This window comes from Lampetra fluviatilis, chromosome 13 (assembly GCF_964198595.1).
Source record: "Lampetra fluviatilis chromosome 13, kcLamFluv1.1, whole genome shotgun sequence".
NCBI lineage: Eukaryota > Metazoa > Chordata > Hyperoartia > Petromyzontiformes > Petromyzontidae > Lampetra > Lampetra fluviatilis.
Genome location: NC_136287.1, coordinates 1,665,585 through 1,685,058, shown reverse-complemented (window position 1 = coordinate 1,685,058; position 19,474 = coordinate 1,665,585). Strand labels below are relative to the sequence as shown.

General features: G+C 56.9%; 1 protein-coding gene across 1 annotated transcript; it reads right to left on the bottom strand.

Moving 5' to 3' along the window:
• Positions 1-215: 215 nt before the first annotated feature.
• On the bottom strand, positions 216-18,135 carry LOC144935604 (uncharacterized). The gene is made up of 9 exons (XM_078862428.1): positions 17,988-18,135; positions 15,589-15,654; positions 14,436-14,634; positions 11,318-11,400; positions 8,694-8,928; positions 7,406-7,602; positions 5,992-6,185; positions 5,495-5,657; positions 216-2,299 (listed from the first exon to the last, which is right to left on the bottom strand). The coding sequence occupies exons 2-9, from the start codon at positions 15,643-15,645 to the stop codon at positions 2,042-2,044; spliced, it is 1,386 nt and encodes a 461-aa protein (XP_078718554.1). The 5' UTR covers positions 15,646-15,654; positions 17,988-18,135; the 3' UTR covers positions 216-2,041.
• Positions 18,136-19,474: the final 1,339 nt, after the last annotated feature.

Sequence of the window (19,474 nt, the reverse complement as noted above, 5' to 3'; positions counted from 1 at the left end):
GATCCACGCCATAATAATGTGGAGTGTCCACCATCATAGCACATAGGTGGCAACCACGTTTAACTCGTAATGATTGAATGAGTTGTTATGCACTTGAGCATGCTGAGAATACGAGGTACATCAACATTATCATCATTGCCAACAACATCATCCCTCCCATATCGCATCCCGAACGAAAAATTCCACCCGCTCCTTGTCATAATAATCATCGCTTTAATGAGTCATCAGCATCACTACGATCCCCATCATAATCCCACCCTGCTCCACGACACGTGCAGTTTCTGATAAAATCATCTTCATCCTCCCCCTCCATCATCATCCTCACCCGCCATTATCATCCGTGATGATGTCATCACCCTGTTGCCTTCCGCCGCGCACCAACACACAACTCGCGCTGGGGACGTCTCGAGTTCATCAAATTCCTCTCCGATCACAGCGCGCGTTGGCGACTCTCGTATCGCGCGTGTCCGATGTCCTCGTCGTGGATCGTTGAATCTATCTGTGTGGAGTTTGAAGTTACCCCTAGTTTACGATTGGCGGGTTCCCCCCACCCCCACACGAAGCCAAACTCGTGGATTTCTTGGCATGGCCCTCCTGCACAAATGTCTTGAGACTCATCGAGGCCATTTCCACGGCTAGTAAGTCGAGGAGGTTTACTGAATCATGCTGAGCCACAGCGCCCGAAGGCCCGACACGCAGAGCGGCCAGCAACAAGCGTGTAATAGACACGTGCGAGATTGTGGTGATTATTGAATTAGGCTCAAAATAATCTCAACTCGGTGGCTGCCGAGTGCAGAAAAATCTGAATCGGCAGAATTAAATTTGCATTCACAGAAAGCGTTCATTGGTGAGGGATTCGAACCTCGGATCGATGGCGAATTAATCGATTATTAGTTCACGGCCCAGAGGTCCACATCCCATGGCGAGCGTGTTAGCCGTCGATGCGTAACGGAGCGCGCGTGACTGGAGTCGAGTCCGCGTGCCGCCGGGCGCTGGCGCTCCTACAGCGCAAGACTACGACGACGCTGCGTTAGTTTCACGGTAGCGGCGATGATGTTGCTGCTGCTGCTGCTGTTTGTGTGATCCCAATTTGGGTTATGTTTGCGGTGTCATTTTTAGAATTCGGACCGTGACGCCGGCACACAATGGCCTGCGCTAGTCGAGTGGCCGCCACGCGATCGTTAACGTCCGCTGCGAAGGAGACGACGCGTCGTCGCAGTAGTAGCAGAAGTTGCATCTTGCCGTTAATACAACCGCAGTGTTAACCAGTGCGGCCAGCCGCTTCGAGCCGCAGGAAGCGGCGAACGCGCTGCCGCTGGGCCCGATCACCTCCCCCCCCAAACTATGGCCACCTCCTGCACGTGACTGTTGTAATATTAAGCGACGGTGCAGTCGGTGCACGTGACTGACCACCTCCGGCTGTCCGTGACTACGCGTGGTATGTGTAGGTGATTATATCGCCTCCCACGCAGCGCAGAGCCACCTCGCGGAGTGCAGGGGACTGGCTTCGGCTCCCGAGAGAGAGCGCGGAGAGGAGGGAGAGCCGAGAGAGCAGGGACAGGAGATAGGGCAGAGCGGAGGACAGCCGGGAGAGTGGGGAGAGCAGATCGGAGGGAGGGGAGGAGATGTTGGGTGGATGGGAAGGGGGAAGATGGGAGACCGAGGAAGAGATGGGCAAGGGAGAGGAGGGGAGATGCGAGGAAGAGGAGGCGGGTTGAGGTATTGGAGACGGATCGTGGTGGGGAGAGAAGGATGCGATGTAGGCGAGAGGGGAGGAGAAGCAGGAGAGCGGAAAGGGGATACGCGACAGAGACGACGACGATGGGAAGCACGAGAGGGGAGAGTAAAGACGGGAGGAGATCGTCGTCGAGAGGCGGGAGAGTGGGGGGGAGAGGTACGAGACGGGGTCGGGCAGGCGGAGATGGAGTGAGTTCGCCCAGGAAGGTGACGACTCGGCCAGGGAGAGCACGATCGACGGGAGAGGCAGGCGAAAGGTCAGAGGTCGAGCGGTGGAGGCGAGGAGACCGGACCCAGCTGGGAGTCAGTCGCGGGAGGAGCGCATGAGCATGCGCGTCGGGGAGTCGTAGGACCCCCTCCGGCGCGGGGACCCCTCGGCCCCCTCCACTCGAGGTCCCCACGGCTGCGGCTGCTGCTGCTGCTGGGACTCGGCAAGGGCCGGGAGCTCGGAGTCGCTGAGGCGGGAGACGCGGGACCTGCGGCGGGCGACGCGAGCTTCGCGGGAGGCGAGGGCGAGGCGACGCTCGGGGCTGGTGAGCAGCGAGACGATGAAGCGAGGGAGCTGCGGGAGACACGGGGAGAGGGAGGGGGGGAGGAGGAGACGTGGAGGGGGGGGGGGTTACAGGGGAGACGCGGGGACGCATCGGGAAGAATTGGGGAAGCACGGCAAGGCACGGGAGAGAGGGCGCGCACGGGGACGCGAGGAAGCGACAAGACACGAGGAGTCACGGACAGGAGACGGGGATGGAGGGGGAGGGGGGATGAGCACACACAGACAAAGATCCCCCGTATAGCCGAAGCAGATTGTTGGGCCAAGTGCCGTTCGCGAGTAGCGCCGATCGAGGCGGGCGCGGCACACGAAGCGGGGCGGGTGGTGGTGGTGGCCAGCACCGCGCCGGGGCAAGCACGCGGGGGAGGCCTCGTGGGCGCTTCAAGTCGGGCCAGGGTCGCAGGTTGGGGTCGCACGACTCGCTCCGAGCGAGGGGTCATCGGAGACGCTCGTCCGGGTGAGCGTGCACTGCTTTAGACGTCCAATATAATTTATAATTATTATTAAGTAATTTAATAATTTACTTCCCCCCCCAACGAAAGCCGCACTGAATCGTCGGATTATTTTTCAGGAGGATGCTGTTGCTGCTACTAAATTGAGGTTTTTATTTTTGAATGTTTTCAGTCGATGAACGACGATGAGTCGTGTTAGTTTATTATTCACGTGGGAGGAGGAGGAAACGCCACCGCCTTGCGCGAAGGGGCAACGCGCTATCCCCGTCAAGACGGAATAAACAGATGGCGATTTATGTATGTTGAACTTCTTTCGCACCGTACGTAGCCAACCGGGCTAATCGGAGGTGCGGGGAAGGACAACAAACTAAACACGTGCTGTACCGCCTTCTCGCGAGCCAGATGTGTGGCTCCTTCGCGACGCCCACGACGGAAGGGAGTTTCACAACATTCATCCGGTGATCCACCAACCCTCGTTACTGCCTCGACAGCGGCGCTGGGTTACAGGCAGCCACGTGCAGCCGCGTAGCCACCACCACCACCTCCTCCACCACTACCCGGCGACGTAACAGTCGGTGTGAACGCGTCGGGAGTGAGTGTATTGCAGGTTCGAGTCTGGCTCAGGTGAGGCTCTCAGGTGAGGCTCTCAGATGAGGCTCTCAGGTGAGGCTCTCAGGTGAGGCTCTCAGGTGAGGCTCTCAGGTGAGGCTCTCAGGTGAGGCTCTCAGGTGAGGCTCTCAGGTGAGGCTCTCAAGCGTGTCGTGATTGATTGACAGAGGAACGACCGAGCGAATCTCTCTGCGTCATCATCGCTCATCCATCACCCCGTGAAACTCACTCCGTGGATCCCGAGTGTGACATTCAACCCGGGTTCCTACCCACTGCACACACTCGGGACCCCCTGCGCACACACGGGACCCCCTCGCGGAGTAAGAGAGACAGGTGCGAGAGATGCGTTTTGCAAGCGGGGGGTTTATTCTGACAGAAGGAGCAGCGCCCCCCCCTTCCCCCGCCGCCCCCCCGTGCGAACCCACAGCACAGACATCACCAGGAGGGGGTGTCACGTGGTGAGGGGCATCGGCGTTGATTACACGCGGGGGTGCTGATTTGTATTGATGACACGAGCTGGTGGTGGGTATGGTGATTTGGATTGATTTCACGAGCTGGTGGTGGGTATGGTGATTTGTATTGATGACACGAGCTGGTGGTGGGTATGGTGATTTGGATTGATTTCACGAGCTGGTGGTGGGTATGGTGATTTGTATTGATTACACGAGCTGGTGGTGGGTATGGTGATTTGTATTGATTACACGATCTGGTGGTGGGTATGGTGATTTGTATTGATTACACGATCTGGTGGTGGGTATGGTGATTTGTATTGATTACACGAGCTGGTGGTGGGTATGGTGATTTGGATTGATGACACGAGCTGGTGGTGGGTATGGTGATTTGTATTGATTACACGAGGTGGTGGTGGGTATGGTGATTTGCATTGATTAGATACAGTGGTGGTAGCCTTAGCGATAATTAGAACCTAGTTATTGATAATTATATGACTAATTATCGTGTGTTATGATTGTCATTAGCTCTTGATTACAAATGATAACGATTATGACGATGCTGCTGCTGATGGTGCTCTGTTTATACTGCACCAAACTATTAGAACGTAACTATTAAACTGTTGTATTTTACCAGGTAAGGCCCACTGAGCTGTGTAGCTCTTTCTCAGAAGCGACCTGGACATTATTTTACGGCTCAAAGAAGCGGCTTATCACGTGGACATGTATCGCAGCCAAATACTCTGAACGCGTGATGTCGATCTCGATGTGGAGGGAAAAATCCGGAGGACCCGGAGAAAAATCCACGCACCCGCGGGGGCAGAGACACACCGCAAACTTCAAATATACAGCAGGCGTCAGGGTTGTATACCAGGCAATGCAGTTAACATCCAGGCTGACATCCATTCCAACAAGGAAGAACATTCGTGCGTACGCATGGATTCTGCCGCATAAGTGCTTTCCAACAGGCCTCTTATTCTGCCCGCCCGCCCGCCCGCCCCCCTATGGAAGTTTTAGATTTAACGGTGGCACACGGGGGGGGGGGGGGCGGCAGAGTGGAGCTGATTTCCAGATCGAGACGTGGAGGGACAGCTCATTTTGTTACAAGTTCACACCGGGTCACCTTTACGACTGTCAACGCGACGCCGCATCCACACACCCCCCTCCCCTTCTGCCCGCCCCTCAGCCCCCCCCCCCCCCCCCCCATGTCATCACGGATGGAACACCAAACTTAAAAACGTAGCTTTTTTTTTTACCAGATCAGGTCCACTCAAATGTTTTTCAGAAGTGACCTGGCCACAAAGTAGCTCATCACCATCACGTGGACATTTATACCAGCAGCCAAATACTCTAAAACGCGTGATGTTGATTCTAAAATGTGGAGAGGAAAACCGGAAGACCCGGAGAAAAATCCACACGACCACGGGGAGAGATGCAAACTCCAAATATACAACAGGCGACAGGGTCGGGATCCGGCCCACGACCTCCTGCACACCAGGCGAGGTAGTTAACATCTCCTAGCCACCGCTGTCGCCGGCGCACCCTCTGGTCTAGAAGGTGTTTGCCCTGAAACGTCTGCGCATGGCGATGTCTCGCTCCATGGCGCGCTCCCACGAGGCGAGCGCTTGGCTCTCGCCTCCTCCGGGCGCCTCCCCGCGACTCCCCGCGGCGTTGCGCAGCCCGAACTGCGGACCTACCAGCCAGCTGAGCGGGGTGTTGTGCACCAGGTGCTCGGGGATGGTGATCGCCAGGCGGCGGGCGACGCGCGCGGCGCCCATGCCGGCACCCAAGGCGCCCCGCGTCGCGCCCCACGCGATCCCGGCGCCGCGCAGCCAAACGCGCGCCACGCGCATCGACACCCTGCGGGCGGGGGGGGAGGCACGGGGCAGAGACGCAAGGGGGGAGCGTGAGTGAGGTACGTGGGGCAAGTTGTTGTGGGGGTCAGCTCGCGTGAATATAAATGTGCCGTTGAACCCGCCACCACCCGGCACAGGCAATTAGTCAGGTTTGTCACGTGACAGTTGTAACTGATGGGCACGTTTTGTATTACGCTCCCCACCCTCCTTAGTGGCCCCCCCACCCTCCTTAGTGACCCCCCCACCCTCCTGAGTGCCCCCCACCCTCCTTAGTGGCCCCCACCCTTCTTAGTGCCCTCCACCCTCCTGAGTGCCCCCCACCCCCACTGCTGACTGACCTGACAGTCGCCATCTGAACTCGCAGGGCCATGCGGGGAATGGCCACGGAGATGCCCAGCACCACCTTGGAGGCGTTGAAGGTCTTGACGGTGGCAATCAGCCAGACCCCCGCGGCCCCCTTCGCCACGCCGAGCGCCGCCTGCAGGACCCCCACGGCGCGGCGAGACACCAGCCACACCCCGCGGTCCGGGTGCTGCGGTCCGGGGTGGGAGAGGGTGGAGAGAGCCAAGGTGACTGTTGTGAAACACTTCTCTCGGGCGATGCTACTGCTGAATTGCACGTGCGGTGAGCCTCGTTCGCACCGTACGTAGCCGACCGTGCCCATCGAAGGTGCGGGGGAAGGACAACAAACTGAACACAAGAAGCAGTTCTAAAGAAATGAGTTTTCAATCTCGATTATTTCAAATTTCATGGCTCCAGAGGCTTCCTAATATCGTAAGGAAGACCGTTGCAAGTGGTGCACAAGCACATTTAACAAATTCTGGATTTGAAGTTTTCGTGACTGCAAGGATCCATACTCTTTGGTTCTTTCGGTAAAGTCACGTAGGTGAAAATAAATGACGGAAGCTTGTGTTGCCTCCGAAACGTCGTGATTTAATTTAGTTATTTTTATTCTTTATTTTTATTCTTATTATTTTTCACCTACAGTACGTGACTTTACCGAAAGAACCAAAGAGTATGCACAGTTAACAACTCAACACTTCCCGTGCCAATAGCACAGTGGCCTTCAAAAGACAATATACGAGGCGACGTTTCGGGCAATAGCCCTTCGCAGCGCATTATGAACCGAGCACGGCAGGGTGGCGGTGGTAGTGGATGTGGTGGTGCGCACCCGTGATGCGGCGCTCTGGAGACAAGGGTTGGTGGATCATGCAGCGATATCCCAATGTAGCCGAACCCTGTGCACGTGTACCCGTTTGTATGTATCGTGTGGGGAACTGGTCCTGGGCCTCCCCTAGGACGACTCGGCCTGAAACGAGAATCCGGTGTGGTGTGTGCCGCACTTGCCCCAGCATCCTTGTGTGGGCTACACGGGTGAGCTTTGTCTTTGTTGTCTACGCATGTAACAAAGACAAAGATCCCCCATATTGCCTGAACACACTGTAGGAGCAAGTGCTGTTTGCGAGCACCTATGAAGGCCGGCACGGCACACGAGAGGGTGGGTGGGCAACACCACGCCCGGCCGCCTTTATCTCCCCAGCGGCGATGTTTACACACCGCACCAGGTACTCAATTTGAGACTGAGTCGACCTAGCGGAGACCCGGGACCGTTTCAGATAATCGTCACTGGGTGTTGGTCGTGAGCGGGAATCGAACCCGGGTCGCCAGGTTCGTAGCGCGGCGCTCTAACCGCTACACTCGCACACACACGCACACGCGCAATGCACGCGCGCGACACGCACGCGCACGTACCAGCCCCAGGGACGTGAGCAGCGCGCGAGGCGCGCGCGCGCCCCGCACGACGAGGACGCGCGCGCGCCGCGAGCCGCGCCGCGCCACCCGCGTGAGCAGCACCGCGGCGCGCACCCCGAGCCCCGCCTCCTTCCGCGGGGGCGGCGCCGCTCCCTCCTCCTGCTGACCCCCCCCTGAGTCATCCACCCCGTCCTTCCCTGGGAACGGAATGACGCGCGGGGGAAGGGGGGAGATGAGGAAGGAGACTCCAATTACGACGGTGATGGACGCATCTCCACATGCCGCCGAATGCGACAAGTAACCAACCCCCATCCCAGGCCCCATTACACACACAGATACATGCTGCCAGCAGTCACGTGATGGTGGACTAAGCACCGTGACTGGCCGTGCAAATGGTCGTGATCGATCTGAGTTGGTTGTGATGAACCAACCCCCTCTTCAGCCCCCTCCCCTCTCTCCACCATCACCCCTCCCCCCCCTCCACCATCACCCACTCCCCTCCCTCCACCATCACCCCCTCCCCTCCCTCCACCATCACCCCCTCCCCTCCCTGCACCATCACCCCCTCCTCTCTCTCCACCATCACCCCCTCCCCTCCCTCCACCATCACCCCCTCCCCTCCCTGCACCATCACCCCCTCCCCTCCCTCCACCATCACCCCCTCCCCTCTCTCCACCATCACCCCCTCCCCTCTCTCCACCATCACCCCCTCCCCTCTCTCCACCATCACCCCCCTCCCCTCTCTCCACCATCACCCCCTCCCCTCCCTGCACCATCACCCCCTCCCCTCTCTCCACCATCACCCCCTCCCCTCTCTCCACCATCACCCACTCCCCTTCCTCCACCATCACCCCCTCCCCTCCCCTCCTTGCACCATCACCCCCTCCCCTCCCTCCACCATCACCCCCTCCCCTCTCTCCACCATCACCCCCTCCCCTCCCTCCACCATCACCCCCTCCCCTCCCTGCACCATCACTCCCTCCCCTCCCTCCACCATCACCCCCTCCCCCCCCCTCCACCATCACCCCCTCCCCTCTCTCCACCATCACCCCCTCCCCTCCCTCCACCATCACCCCCTCCCCTCCCCTCCTTGCACCATCACCCCCTCCCCTCCCTGCACCATCACTCCCTCCCCTCCCTCCACCATCACCCCCTCCCCTCCCTCCACCATCACCCCCTCCCCTCCCCTCCTTGCACCATCACCCCCTCCCCTCCCTGCACCATCACCCCCTCCCCTCCCTGCACCATCACCTCCTCCATTCCCCCACCACCCCCGTTCCCCCTTCACCTGTCCGCCTCTCAATGGCGCGGCTGCTGCTGCTGCTCGCGTCGGCTTCCTCCTCGTCGCCCGTGTCGGGGAGGTAGCACTCGAGCGCCATCTCCGCACGGCTCAGCGTGAGTTCCACGACCGCGTGCGCCACTTCGCCCACCTTGGTGCTCATCAGCGCGCTCAGGCCCGCCGTGGCGAGGCCACGCGCCGACTCCACGGCCACGGAGCCCGCGTCCATGGCGCGTGCCATTACCTTTGGGAGGGGGGTGGGGGGAGATGGGACGATGGGGAGATGGGAGGAGATGGAGAGGTAGGTGGAGATGGGAGATGGGGAGGTATGTGGAGATGGGAGGAGATGGGGAGGTATGTGGAGATGGGAGATGGGAGGAGATGGGGAGGTATGTGGAGATGGGAGGAGATGGGAAGGTAGGTGGAGATGGGTGGAGGAGATTGAGAGAGGAGTGAGGCAGAAGGTTGGTGGAGAGAAAGGACATGAGAATTGTCAGCTGAGGACCAGTCGAAGTAGGTCAGTTTAACTCTAGTAGTAGTAGCAGTACTCGTGTGTCACTGGAGTAAGGGTATCACTCAGTGCCTTGATAGAGAACAAACTCATTGGCGATACTGCTGCTACATTGGCAGTGGCGCACAAATAACAGCAGGCCCCAACACATTCCTCACTCAAGATGGAAACATAAAAAAAGCAAAAATATACAACAGGTGACATTTCGGACAATGACCCTTCTGAATAGCCCTGATGCGCTATGAATAAGCGCCATTGCCCGAAACGTCGCCTCTTACATGTTTGTCATTTTGAAGCAAAGATCCCCCGCGTAGCCTTTCACAGACTGTTGGGAAAGTGCTGTTAGCGAACACCTATGAGGGCCGGCGGGACGGCACGCGGGGGGCTGGGTGGCCAGCACCACACCCGGCCGCCTTTGTCTCCCCAATGCCGATGTTTACACACCGCACCAGGTACTCATTTGAGGCCGAGTCTACCTAGGGGAGGCCCAGGACCGGTTTCAGATAATCGTCACAAGTGTTGGCCATGGGCGGGAATCGAACTCGGGTCGCCGGGTTCGTAGCGCTAACTGCTCCACTACCTATTTAAGGTCGCACACAAACACACACACGGGGGGGGGGGGGGGAGACACGGGGGGGGGGGAGACACGGGGGGGGGGAGACACGGGGGGGGGGGGGGCTCTTGTCGGCTCGGCTCGGTGGAGGCGCTGCCCAGGTTGTTGCCGCCGCGCAACCATCGACGGATCGAGGAGGGACGTCGCATCGACAAGACGGGCGACTTCTTCATCTCAACGGGATCTATAGTAGCGCCTTGGTTAAGACGCTGGGTTAAGGCGCTAACGCGAACCCCGTCGCAACGAATTAACGACGGCGCTACGTGCGAATGTCATTGTGGAGATGAGGTGAATGAAATCAGATGAGAGGAAGCAATGGGGGCACATCTATGAATTCGGTGAAAGCGAAATTGATGAGAGTAGATCATGATGATGATGAATGAAGAGGGAACAGTGGGGGTTATTAAGGGGGTCGTGGGGTGGGCTAGGGAAGAAACACATTCCTGCGGAGGGAGCTGGTAGGAACGTTGGGTTGCTCGGTCAATGGCCAGGGTCAACGTGGTGTATTCCGCAAATATGCCCGACTGTGAGGGCGGGCACAAGCCGGCGTGAGTAGGTTAAACGTTGAGTTTTATAAGGGCACCACGGGGTGGCCAGCCCCTCCCCACCCAGCCCCACCTCTCCCACCCCCCACCCAGCCCCACCCGGCCCCTCCCCACCAAGCCCCTCCCCACCCAGCCCCACCCTCCCCACCCAGCCCCTCCCCACCCTCCCCTCCCCACCCAGCCCCTCCCTCCCCACCCAGCCCCTCCCTGCACGACGGACGGACGGACACAATAATCCCCTGCGGGCTGGTGTAACCAGGAGGTTCCTACCAGTATAAGTGAGGTTTGAGTGAGGAGCGGAAACTTGTGACTTGGACATTGCACGGACATGGTCGGACGGGGTCTATGGACGAGACTCGGGACGGCATGACAGCCAAATTGATGTTAACTACCTCGCCTGGTATACAGGAGGGCTTGGGTTCGATCCAGACCCTGACGATGCCTGCTGTCTTTGGAGTTTGCGTGTCTCTCTCCCTGTGGTCGCGTGGATTTTTCTCCGGGTCCTCCAGTTTCTCCCCCTCCACGTTGAGAAAAACGCGTTTATAGTATTTGCTTGCTATACATTTCCACATGATAAGCCACTTTTTTGAGTTATCATCTGCGGCCAGGTGGCTTCTGAAAAAAAAGAGCCACATAGCTCAGTGGGCCTTACGAGGTCAAATATAAAATAGATGGTAGCAGCGGTGGATAGTGACGGCGCGGTGAAAGCCTTCATCCAGCAGTAGATAGACAATGGCTGAGAATGATGAATGGGATCGCCCACGCCACTTGCCCAGCCCCTCCCCCCGCCCCCCATCCTCCGTCCCCCCGCCCCTCGTCCCATTCCCCATCACCCCCCGCCCCTCACCCCCCGCCCCCTCCACCCTGCCCCCTCCCCTCGCCCCTTCCCCCTCCCCCCGACCCACGGCCCATTCGCCCTCCCCCCGCCCCTCATCCCCTCCCCCCGCCCCCCCGCCCCCCTCACCTTGTCAGGAGTCTGGTGCAGCATGGGCACGCGCTCCTCGATGGCGTCCAGGCCCAGGCACGCGATGTCATTGGCGAAGGCGACTGCGGCGCGGTGCGTCGTGATTGGCGGGATGAGTCGGGGGTGTTGGGGGAGGGTGCAGCAGTGAGAAAGATCGGAATCGGAGTGTTTATTTAGACACTGGAGGAATCCGACGAGCTATAAAGCTCTTCTTCACAGATGCCCATTAGGTTGAAACGGTCACACTTGCCAAGAAGGCATCTCCGCTGGGAAAGAGGAGATGCATACGTGCATACAATAACCCAATTCTCAAAGTGGTAAACATGTTATCTGCATAGAAAGAGAATACGATTATGAGTCGACCCCACAACGCGGATTTAAACTTGTGACCTGCAGATTGCAAAACGGAGTTAGCAATAATCAGGCGCGTGCAGCGCGTCCCGACATAAATTGCATTTGACTGGACGGGTAACGGAATACCCAAGCGGACAATATGCCTCCCTCGCGTATCAGTTCCTCCATCGTGAACGTCGTGTTTTGTTTCTCGACTCATCCCATCAGCCACACGCGGCCTTCCTTCTCGTAGAGCAAAATCTCCGCAGCAATTGGTTCAACACGAGCAACACTCAGCAGAGCTGGGTCTGCTTGGACCAATAGATTGGTTGGAAGGAACTGGATTTATGTTTTTCTTTATATTCAGCTATTTAAAAAAAATCATTTTACCAGATAAGGCGCACTGATCTATGTAGCTCTTTTTTCAGAAGCGACCTGGCCACAAATGATAGCTTAACGAAGTGGCTTATCAAGTGGACATTTATAGCAGCCAAATACTGGAAACGCGTGGTGTTATTGATTCTAAATGTGGAAGGGACTAAACGGAGGACCCCGGAGAAAAATCCCCACGACCACGAGGAGAGAGACACCGCAAACTCGAAATATACAGCAGCAGACGTCAGGGTCGGGATTGAACCCATGTCCTCCTGTATACCAGGCGAGGTGGTTAACATCTCGCCACCGCGGCTCACATATATGCGCATATAATAGACGTTTCGGACAATGGCCCTTCTTCACGGCACATAATGAGGGACCAGAGAAGTATGGTGAATAAAGAGAAGGGCACCATTGACCAAAACGTCTATTTTATAAAGAGCACGTTGCCTTATGAGGATGGAGACGAAGGGGAAGATAAGCAACTTGGAGGTAGCGAATATGATGAGGAGGAGGTAGTGATGGGTGGGACACGTGTGACATCTGTACGGGTATTGTTGTTTTATATTTGCATCAACAACATCAACATTGGTGATCAGAAACTTCATCCAAAACAAATCCTCCGTCTACCCACAACAAAAGACAAAGATCCCCCGTGTAGCCTAAACAGACTGTAGGGGCAAGCGCTGTTAGCGAGCGCCTATGAAGGCTGTAACGGTACACGAGAGGGTGGGTGGCCAGCACCACGCCAGGCCTCCTTTGTTTTTACACATCGCACCAAGTTCTCAATTGAGGCTGAGTCGACCTAGGGGAAGGCCTAGGACCGGTTCAGATAATCGTCACCGGTGTTGGTGGCCTTGAGCAGGAATTGAACTCGGATCGCCGGGTTCGTAGTGCAGCGCGCTAACCGCTACGCCACCGCTCCCCACACAATGCAGGCTCCCTCGTGCTACTGGTTCGAGACTCGCGTGCCTGGCTCGAGACTCAGGGGCTCGTCTTTCCAGCTCGTCAGCTGCCAGCTCGACACGGGTGCCCCCCCCTCCCCCCTACAACATTCCACCACACGTGGCGTGGTGGAGATTGAGGGGCGCGTTTATTGAATTAAAAAATAATCACAAACAGCGCCGCCGCCTCACCCCACTTTCGTAACCGGGTCAAACGGTGGTCGTGGTGGAGTTGGGGCGGCGGTGGGGGTGGTGGTGGAGTTGGAGTAGCGGTGGTGGAGTTGGGGTAGCGGTGCAGTTGAGGTGGTGGTGGAGTTTGGGTGGTGGTGGAGTTGGGGTGGTGGTGGAGTTGGGGTGGTGGTGGAGTTGGGGTGGCGGTGGTGGGATCGTAGTGGTGGTGGTGGAGTTGGGGTGGTGGTGGAGTTGGGATGGTGGTGGAGTTGGGATGGTGGTGGAGTTGGGGTGATGGTGAAGTTGGGGTGGTGGTGGAGTTGGGATGGTGGTGGCATTGGGGTGGCGGTGGTGGAGTTGGGATGGTGGTGCAGTTGGGGTGGTGGTGGAGTTGGGGTGATGGTGGAGTTGGCATCGTGGTGGTGGAGTTTGGGTGGTGGTGGAGTTGGGTAATGGTGAAGTTGGGGTGGCGGTGGTGGGGTCGTAGTGGTGGTGGTGGAGTTGGGGTGGTGGTGGAGTTGGCATCGTGGTGGGGGTGGTGGTGGTGGCGTTGAGGGTGGGGGTGGCGCAGGATCCCCTTTGTCTCCCTGTGACCCCTGTGTTCCACTTGCGTGCCCCCCTGACTCCCTCTGTGTACCCCCCTGGTGTGGGGGGGCGCGCTCACCCCTCTGTGCCGCCACGTGCCTCTGATGCAGCTGTCACATGACGCCGCGAGACCCCCTGTACCCCCCCCCCCCCGTGCTGAGACCCCTCCACTCACTTTAGAACGCCCCCTCCCCCAGAAGAACCTCTAACTCATCCCCAGCAGACCCCTCGGTCTACCGTGTGCCCCTTGGTCACCAACTTGCCGTGCCGCGAGTTCTCCAGTTAGCATCGCGGTCCACCACATTCGGAGACCCCCTCCCCCACCTTGCCCCCCACAGTTAGAAAGGACCCCCCCCCCCCCTCTCCCCCACTATCCCGCACCCCCGAGATGCCGGCCGGTGTCCAATGTGAACCCACTCCGCCCAAACATCGAGACCAACCTCCGCCGGCCGCCACGGTCACAGAGGACGCCTGATAATCGACTGTCCCCCCCACTCCACCCCCCCTACTTCTGCGGTATCCTCGGCACTCTCTGCGGGTATCGCGGTACTCGTCCTGAGACCCCTTGACTCGATCCAGAACCCCTGCTGCCAGGATCTGGATTCCCCACGGCACTCACGCTGGCTTACCCCGGCACTCGCATTGAGCATGCCAGTGCTCTGTGTGGGTTGCCGCCGGGTGCTCGGTGTGGGGCACGGCCGGGTACTCACGCTGGGACTCGAGGAGGGAGGCGAGCGGCCTCCCGGTGCGCTTCGCGAGGGCCGCGACCCCGCGGAGCCACAGCTCGGCAAGGCCGCAGAGCGCGGAGAGGGCACGGTTCCTCCGCTTGGCGTCCCCGTACGCGTCCCACGCCACGCGCGAGCCCAGCTCCACCAGGGGCAGCTGGGACACGCGGGTCAGCGCGTCCCCCTACACGCAGAGGGGTACACGGAGGGAGAGGGTGCACACGGAGGAGGTACACGCTGAGAGGGGGACATTGTCGCGGCGGCCGCAGGTAGACGAAGGGGGTCCAGCGGCACGCGCGACCCCGGCTCCACCAGGGGCGGTCAGGACACGCGGGTCAGCGCGTTCCTTTGCACGCAGAGGGGGTACGCGGAGGGTCGTAGAGGGGTCGCAGGGGGTCAACGTCATCGTCGTCACCGGTGCTGGCCGATGCACGCGTGGGTGTCGCAGGGGACTCGGACACTGGGGTCAGCGGGGAGCACACGGACGGGGCTGACGAGGGGACACGCGCCAGGGGTACCCCGTGGGGTGTACGAAGGGACAGGAGACACGCGACGGGGGAAGACGGGGACCCGGCAGCGGGGTCGCCAAGGGGGTTAGCCAGGGACTTGGGCATCGATTTCATGAATGATAATTATGGATTATGAACGTTCCTGGATTATAACTATATATGTTTTTTCATGACAAATTATGTTATGATTGCGATGATGAATATTGAATCGTGATGATGATTCTTATTTAATGATGACAATTGATGATGGTGAGATTAATGTTGGTGATGATGATGGTGGGATTAATGTTGGTGATGTTGGTGATGATGATGGTGGGGTTAATGTTGGTGATGTTGGTGATGATGGTGGAATTAATGTTGGTGATGATGGTGATGATGGTGGTGGGATTAATGTTGGTGATGATGATGGTGGGATTAATGTTGATGATGTTGGTGATGATGATGGTGGGATTAAGGTTGGTGATGATGATGGTGGGATTAATGTTGGTAATGTTGGTGATGATGGTGGAATTAATGTTGGTGATGTTGGTGATGATGGTGGAATGAATGTTGGCGACGGTGATGATGATGGTGTTGGTGGGATTAATGTTGGAGATGTTGGTGATGATGGTGGTGGTGGTGGGATTTACCTTCGGCTTAAAAGCTTCCTCCGCCGGCATCACCGCTCCTTCCGTGCTCGACTCCATGTACACCTTCTGCGAAGCGCGACACAGAGAGAGAGAGAGGAGAGAGAGAGAAGAGAGAGAGGAGAGATAAAGGTGGATGTTTGGAGGGAGCGAGGGGGGTAGGAGTGGGTTGGTGAACAACGATGTTGAGAGAGTCTGAGATGGGTGAGGAGCGGGTGAGGAGCACCCGCTGTGAAGAAGGACCATTGCCCGAAACGTCACCTAATATATTTATTTTTTCCTCTAAGACGCGCACACACATTGTTGTTGTTGACGAATGGTATATATCTGCTGCTGCTGTTGTTGTTGTTTGTGCACGACTGCCGACGCAGCAGCAACAGCAAAGTTGGGAGGCACGGGGACACTACCGGGAGGCACGGCGAGGGAAGGTGTACCCTGGTTGTGTACCCTGTGGTGTACCCTGGTTGTGTACCCTATGGGGTACCCTGTCGTGTGCCCTGGTTGTGTACCTACAGACGGGTGTTGAACGCAGACAGGGATCAAAGTGATGGATTCCAGAGGTGGGCGACAGCGCGGTGGATGCTGGAGCGCGGTTGGAAGGGTGGACTTGACATTGTGTCAGAAACACATTGGGATGTGTCCAGAGAATAAAGCGTTGAATCAAAATCAGCAGTTTGATATCCGAGTAAATAACCCGTTGAGGTATGACAGCTCTCTTTCGAGGGTGACTCTGCCAGCGGACAGAGTTAATAACCAAGATATAAAATATATACATTTAAAATATATTATGTAAATACAACCAAATTATCTTCCAAAACAATCACTCACATTCGCATTTGAAATTTGTTTCGACCTCAATCGTTTTGGACGTTTAAAAGAGTTACAAAAGCCACGTGGTGGTTTCAAAACGTTTGGGGCAGCAGCAACGCGCATAGAACGCCTTGCTTGTGAACCAAGGTCCGTACGAAATCTGGGAATCGTAAACAAACAATCGGACACCTCGTCGCAGATTTTCTTTTCTCTGTACATGCGGCGTGTGTTTGTTTGTTTGTTTGTTTTGGATTTGAATCGGTGCGTAACAACCCTCGACATCGACCCGATGGCTAGGAGGAGACGCCGATAGGTGACGAAAACGGATCGGACGGATCGGATCGGTCGCGCAAAGAGAATGCACGCGCAGAGAAGGAGTGGATGAGACAGACTCGCGCTCGGTTAATTGCAACCGAGAGAGAAATCGAGAGAGAGAAATCGAGAGAGAGCGCGAGAGACGCGCGCACGTGGAGAAACCACACGGCGGCGGTGGGGGGGGGGTCAAGACGTCGATCAATGGGACTGCGTGAGGATTTTTGTTGTTGTACGTGGGGTCTCGTGGAGTGGGGCGTGGGTGGCGGCAGGAGACGCCTCGCTTAAAGGGGACGCCGACGAGCGGCGGTCGAGACTAACGACGGAGCGGCAGGTAAATAAAGCGAGAATCTATTGTTTTATTTTGCCAGATAAGGCCCCACCGAGCTGTGTAGCTCTTTTTTTCAGAAGCGACCTGGCGATCACAAATGATTGCTCAACGAAGCGGCGTATCGTCGTGTGGGAATTCACAGCAGCCAGATGTTCTAGACGCGTGACGTTCATTCTAAATGTGGAGGGAACAAAACCGGAGGACCCGCAGAAGAATCCACACGACCACCGGGGAGAGGAAGGGACACGCCAGGGTCTGGATAGAACCCACAACCTCCTGTATACCAAGCGAGGGAGTGAACATCTCCGAGCCACCGTGGCGCCCTAATGGAACGGACAGCGTCCGAGAGGACGGACGTCCGCTCCGGAGGAGATGGAGCGAGGATGGAATCAGCTCGCGGTGCAAGCGGCCGCATGGATCGAGCCGCGGAGAGATGGCGACGGCTTTGCGGGGGAAAGGAGGAACGTCATCCAGCAGTGGATGGAACATACCTGGTGGTGATGAAAACGATGTTGATGATGTATGTTGAACTTCCTGCTCGCACCGTACGTAGCCAACCCGTGCTAATCGGAGGTGAGGAGCGGGTGAGTGGTGGAGTTGAATGAGATGTGGTTGTTGGTGATGATTTTGGGATGAATGTTGGTGATGTTGGTGATGATGATGGGATTAATGTTGGTGATGTTGGTGATGATGATGATGGGATTAATGGTGATGATTGTGGTGGTGGGATTAATGTTAGTGATGATTTTGTGGTGATGTTGGGATTAATGTTGGTGATGATTGTGGTGGTGGGATTAATGTTGGTGATGATGATGGGCTTAATGTTGGTGATGTTGGTGATGATGATGATGGTGTGATAATAATGTTGGTGATGACGATGGGATTAGTGTGTATAAATACGAACTAAACGAACGATGAGAGATGGTGGAAGTGTTCGCACCGGCCGCACCTCTGTTGGGCTCGCCACCTGGAGACGGGCGACTCTCTCTTCGGGACCCCGCGCAACCCTTCGGCCCCTCCTGCGGTGCTTCCTGACCCCGCCGATGGTGGAGTTCAAAGGGGATCCGTGTCCGTGTGGAACCCGCCGCAGGTCCCCAGCGAAACGGGTCCCCTGTCGCAACGGGGTCTCTATATAGGGGATGGCGTGGTGGGGCGGGGGCGGGGGGAGAGGAGGCGGGGCGGTGAGGGTCACGCGTAGACACACACAAAGACAAAGATCCCCCGTGTAGCCTGTAACAGACTTGGGGCAAGTGCTGTTGGGGGGTAGCGCCTATGAAGGCCGGCACGGCTCACAAGGGGGTGGGTGGCCGCAACCACGCCCAGCCGCCTTTGTCTCCCGAGTGGCGATGTTTACACACCACACCAGGTACTCATTTGCGGCTGGGTCGACCTAGGGGAGGCCCAGGACCGGTGTTGGCCATGAGCGGGAATCGAACTCGTAGAGTTCATAGTGCTGCGCGCTAACTGCTGCACTACCGCTCCCCACGCAGACGCATATAGAGACACGGACACACATAGAGACACGGACACACACACAGTCACACATAGAGACAGAGACACACAGAGAGACACGGACACGCATAGAGACACAGACACAGACACACATAGAGACAGAGACACAGAGATACACATTGAGACACATTGAGATGGGCTCGTATACACAGACACAGATAAATAACAGACACACAGACACACACAGAGACACACATAGAGACGCAGAGACACACACAGACACACATAGAGACACAGAGACACACACAGAGACGCAGAGACACGCAGAGACACACATAGAGACACAGACACACATAGAGACACGGACACAGACACACATAGAGACAGAGACACAGAGATACACATTGAGACACATAGAGACGGGCTCGTATACACACAGACGCAGATAAATAACAGACACACATAGAGACACGGACACACACGCAGAGACACACATAGAGACACAGACACACATAGAGACACGGACACAGACACACATAGAGACAGAGACACAGAGATACACATTGAGACCAGTGGCGGCTCCTGCAAAATCTCTCAGGGGGGGCAAATGTCTGGATGATTGATAAGGATAAGGTCCACCCATGCAATGAATAAATTAACAGCTTAAGCATGTAAAGGCAACTTCACTTCTTTAATATTAATGAAAAATAAAGTGACTCTTACAATACATCTTGTTTGTTTCTATACTCACTATTAAAACAAACCACTCAAGTTTCTTTTATTAAAGATTCCACTAGGTGGCGACAAATTATATTGTTGGATGAAACGTGCTTACGTATGATGACGTAAGCACGTATGATGACGTAAGCACGTTAGGGCGAGCCCTCCCGGAAGCCATAGAGAATGCATTGCAGCGCCCCCGTTCGAAAAAAAACATCTTTGAATGTAAGTCTATGGGACCACTCAGGGCGATTCTCAGCTGGA

Excerpts from the sequence above, each read along its gene's own strand:
- LOC144935604 (XM_078862428.1), bottom strand. The coding sequence starts at position 15,645 with ATGGAGTCGAGCACGGAAGGAGCGGTGATGCCGGCGGAGGAAGCTTTT. Across the intron at positions 7,603-8,693 it reads CGCCATTGAGAGGCGGACAG|GGAAGGACGGGGTGGATGAC; the intron begins GTGAAGGGGGAA and ends TTCCGTTCCCAG. Across the intron at positions 6,186-7,405 it reads TGCTCACGTCCCTGGGGCTG|CACCCGGACCGCGGGGTGTG; the intron begins GTACGTGCGCGT and ends CCCGGACCGCAG.